General features: G+C 27.3%; 1 protein-coding gene across 1 annotated transcript; it reads right to left on the reverse strand.

Annotated features, from left to right (window-relative positions):
- LOC109344708 (E3 ubiquitin-protein ligase At1g12760-like) lies at window positions 3,547–4,251 on the reverse strand. Its single transcript, XM_019583460.1, has one exon. The coding sequence runs from the start codon at window positions 4,249–4,251 to the stop codon at window positions 3,547–3,549; it is 705 nt and encodes a 234-aa protein (XP_019439005.1).

A 5,347-nucleotide genomic window follows, 5' to 3' on the forward strand; every position in this document is an offset into this window, starting at 1 on the left:
ATTCATTTTCAACTTTTATATTTATTTTAGAGGTTAAGGTAACATGAGTCTTCTATTATGTTCCATCAACACATAAACAAAGGATGGGATAATATCGACCCAAATGATAACTCATAAGATAGATATAAATTATAAATAAATTCAAATAAAATAAAAATAATTTGATCCTAAATAATATGATGATCTACGAAGTGTTGTAAAAACTGCTTTGTGTCGGTCGGTTCAACCAGTAAACTAGTGAACCCGTACGATACAATAATTATATCAGTCATGCAATCATATCAGTCAAAACTGGTAATACCGGTTGGTTCTCAATTGAACCGTACCGGTCATACCAATCATTTTTATTTAAAATTAATTTTTTAATGAAAATAAAAAAAAATTATTAGTTTTTTAAATTTTTCAACAGTATATCTAATTTCGTCAGTATTCAGTTTAATTACTGAACTATCGGTTGAACTATTATACTACTATATCAGTACTCTAACTGATTTGATGTCTGATATGGTATTAATAATACTGGATCTATCCATCCAACTATCCTCTAATATAACATCAAGCTAAGCTTAATAAGTTTTAAACTTGTTATAAATAAATAATAATCATTTAAAAATAAAAATAAACAACTAATTATATAGTTCCATAAAAAAATTGTTGAAAAAACTACATAAATACTTAGCATTAAATTGATTATCGATACAAAAAAGAAACCATTGTTAATATAATTAGCATCATAGTGACCGTCTATTTTTTTGAATTTTTATTTTTTTAAATTGAATATGTAGTTTTCCATTTTTCCCTATATAATAAGCTCTTCACTTTTTTTAATATTTACCGGTTTTAGAAACTGTCACTGATTTATTGGATTTTAATTTCAATTTTTAAATTCTGTTAGTAATTTATTTATTATTTAATTTATACTTAAGGTTTGATTTGACTATTAAGATACAAAGATAAATTATAAAAAAATTATCAATCAAAATTAGTATAGAATTAAATTTCCATATAACTTTAAAATTGTAAATAATAAATGATTTTCTTCATCGTGATAATAGTGTACATTTTTTTATAAAAATAGACATTATTATTGTTAGGTAATCTCTAAGGGATTACAACTTCATGATTGTCACATAAAATATACTTGATGGAAGAATAATTTAACGATTGTTCTAATATATGCACACATATAAATATGTAGATACTATAAATCATTGTTTTAAGTTTAAAGGTCTAATTATTTATATGAAAAAATATATTTAAATAAAAAACAAGAGTAGTAAATAACAATTACCAAACAAATGAAATAAATGTGAAGAAAGAAGCTAAACTAATTATGTTATGTATTAATTGCTCATGTAAAATTAATTTTATCTGAGTTAATTTCTATCTCGCTTTGCTGAACAAAATTGTATGTTCACCACTTTCTAAATTCTTATTTCACCCATAATCAGTCTCATGTTTTTATATCTAGGGTCATTCGGAGTAAACGTTCGACAAATTTCATTCAAGATGGGTAAGAAAAAACATGTACCACACAAAAAGTTTTGTATTTAAAGAAACTTGGTAGTTAGTTCTATTTTATTCCATTTAAAAATAAGTATATATAGATATATTTGTTTATTTATTTTAATGGGGGATTCCTTTACTTAAAGGTTGGACAAAATATGAGTTTCATCAAAGAAACCCCATCAACCAATACATGATTCAAATAATCAAAAGCCATTGGCTAAGAAGTATGTTATTACATTGTCATGCTTGCCAACCTATTTTTTTATCATTTTTAACGTATAATTTGTATGTTATAAATGACAAATGTGATATTTTGTGTTAAATATTTATAATTTGTAGTTAAATTTATTTAATTGGTGTAATATTAAACTTTTAAATATACTTTCAGAATAAAAAGATAATGAGATAAAATAAGAAGATAATGTTATATGGTTTTTTTCAAAATAAAAAGATAATGAGAATAGAATAAGAAGATAATGTTATATGTTTTTTTTTGTAGAAATAAGAAGATAAGAGGACAAATTGGAAATCACAAATTGCATACATAATTAATAATTTTTATCTATGAACCGTTTGGTTAAACCATTTGGCCTAACCAGCTGATTTCATACATAATTAATTATTTTTATTTATTAATATATAATATATATAAATATAAATTTTAATATAATTAATAAGTAACGTCTCTTCATCTTTTTTGAACTAGAGTTAAACAAAATATTAGAGTAATGTTTCATTTTTTTAATTTTCAAGTGAATCGTCCAGTTTACTTCTCGGGTTAATCCAGTTTAACCAGGTTTAACGCGATAGGACCGAAATTTCTTCGGTTCAAAGCAGTTCAACCTCACTCAGTTAAGACGGTAAACCAGAATCGTTTTTAAGTCCAGTCATTGGTCAAATCGATCGGACCGTCCTGTACGATCTGGTTCTCACATCCTTTATTAAGTAATATAGATTTAGGGAAAATCTGAAAAGATCCCTAAACCTTACGCTATTTTTTTTTACTTTTTTTTGTATTTTGGTAAAATTTACACTACCCATTCTTTAACTCCATAAATTCAATCTTTTGTACGATTAAAATTAGCAAACAAAAAGGAACAGTTAGCCAAGAAAACGCATAAGATCAACAACACTTTAATGGGGTTTAATAGGATTGTAATGATATTTCTATCATTTTATTTATTATGAAAATATATTTTTACTACCTCTTTATTAATGGAGAGTTTCATGTTCAAATCAGACTATCATATACATGACATATGCTTGTATTAATTGTCAAATTCAACAACCCCAACTTTAGAATAAAATAGAGAAACACGAAATGTTGACAAATAACGAAATTATATATATTTGTAAGGAACTCTTTTTTTTCAAAAGACAACATAATTAGATTAAAACCTCATAAGCTTAAGTAAATAGAAGTGACAAATTATTGGGTATAATCGCCCCCCTTTCCTTTGTCAAATTATTGAACCAATTCACATCCAAACTTAAGTTTAGCATTGTTTGTCACATTTTAGAAGTTTAAGTACTAAATTATGATCAAAGATGTGTTATCTCGTATATTGTTTGACGCCAATCAAAATATACAATGTAAATAAGAAAAGTTGATTTTTTTTACTTTTCCCTATTTATAACCACGCTAGACAATCTGTAAAAATCTAATATAGTAATATATTATTACTATTAACAATGATTATAACAATATATTTATGGAATAATTCAGTATGCTTAAAAGGGTCTACCCTCTAATCACAATCCCAATAAACCCTACCTTATCTTTTACGAATCTAACCAATAGTTGTTATCTAAACCGCAGAATTAAAAATATAAAACAAAATAGCAAAATCAACATATATTATCATACTGTAACCATTTAATAAAAGAATATGCAAAATCCATGCAAAGATATCCAAGAACCATTAAAAAGAAAACAAATAAAAAAGGAGTTACACTTCTTGAAGTTCATATTTTTTGGTGCGGCTACACCTCTCCATAAGTATGTACATATACTATGATATGATCAATTCCAAAACACTAGCAGTCTTTTTCACCTTTCTCAGTTGGCATCAGAAACCGACACAAAGGGCAAAAGGCACTAATATTCAACCAATCAACAATGCAGTTCTTATGAAACTTATGCAAACATGGCATTTGAACACTAACAACATTAATATCTTCAAAACAAATAGCACATTTTCTATAATTCACACATCCTTCTTGTTCATTAACTGTCTCCAAACTCTCAATTGATGAATTAGATGCTGGCACGAACCGAAGTTCTTGATCATCTTCGTCATAATCATTATCATTATTGTCATCACTATCATCAATATCATCATTATCATCATCATCATTGTCGTGGCACTCTTCGGTGGCTATAGTGATGGTAATATCAACACGTATATACAAAACCCTTTTGTCTTTGTGAGTCCAAAGAGTCATTCCACGTGCACAATCCAAGATCTTTGCAACCATAACCTTGTGAGCATCTTTAGGCACAGTCATAGAAGAAAGCCAACCTAAGATGGTTGTTTCTTGCATCATTTCATCCTTTGAAATATTCTTGAAACTGTGGTATTTCGATTCTTCAAAAGTTTCAAACTTCCTTGCATTTAGAACATGGGTTTCTGTGTGTTTGATCTCTACATTGAAGCACTGATCTTTAGGAGAAGATGGTTTTTCTGAGACAAGGTCAATAGTGTAAGGGTCAGGGTAAGCATCACAAAAGTATTCATCCATGGAGTTTTGGAACAAAGAAGAGAATAGTAGAGTTTTGAAACAAAGGAGTTAAAGCAAAGAAAGAAAGGGTTGAGGAATAAGGATTCACAAATGTGTATAGAAGAGAAAAATAAGCAATGTGAATAACTGCTGCTAGGGTTTATTTATAAATGGAGAGAAGTTTTGGGAGTTAAGTAAAGCTCATGAATACGAATAAATAGGGATCTTTATTATATGATGGAGAAAAACTGTTACTATATGAAAAAGATTTAGATTTTAAAATCAAATATCTTGCTTAGTTATAGAAAGTGATATGCCTTAAAAAGTGCAACAGATCATAATAACTAATCACTAATCAGTAGACTGAAAATATTCACGAAGTCTCAACCTTCTATATTAATCTAGTACTAATTAGTGGTACATAAATGACATTTTTTAATTAAAGTATAGGGGGTGGTATGACATTCACATTTTACTAGGATCACAAAACAAAACGTTGATATACTAGTATAAGATATGTTAGATCATTATATATTGTATTAGGACAAATATCAAAAGTTGGATTTTTTAGAATAATATTTGTTGAAATGAGAGACATGCGTTATTTGAATATCATAACTTTAGATCTTATATATTTAATTTTATCTCTGCCTCCTTACTTTCTTTTTCTTCTTTTAAAACTGCTTCTCTAAAGTACGTATAAAAACTTAGTACGTGTCCATGTGTCCAAGTTTTAGCGTTCACATATTAATTTTCTTATTGTTATTCAGTATAAATAGATGTATTTTCTTAAACAAAATTCCATGTTAATACTCATTTCTTTGAATTCCCCTTTGATTTGAGTTTCTGTTTTCAAATCTGAAAACTTTCAACTTTGGGTACTCCTTGTTTTCTGTGTAAATATGGATGATATTTCAGTTCTGTGAAGTTTTTTTATCTTTTGGAAGTCAATAGAGTTTAGGTTAGTGTCCCTGAAAAGGAAAAAATCTACTGTTAAATATGATTTGGGATTTGTATTTATAAAGAAAGAAAAACTTGGGGATCAAGTAGTTACCAAAAAAGAAAGAAAAAAACCTTGGGGATGAAGTAGCTACCAAAAAAAGAAGAAAAAAACTTG

This window comes from Lupinus angustifolius, chromosome LG04 (assembly GCF_001865875.1).
Source record: "Lupinus angustifolius cultivar Tanjil chromosome LG04, LupAngTanjil_v1.0, whole genome shotgun sequence".
Taxonomy (NCBI): domain Eukaryota; kingdom Viridiplantae; phylum Streptophyta; class Magnoliopsida; order Fabales; family Fabaceae; genus Lupinus; species Lupinus angustifolius.

Bases quoted from the DNA above. Each gene is read 5' to 3' on its own strand.
- LOC109344708 (XM_019583460.1), bottom strand. From the start codon at position 4,251: ATGGATGAATACTTTTGTGATGCTTACCCTGACCCTTACACTATTGAC.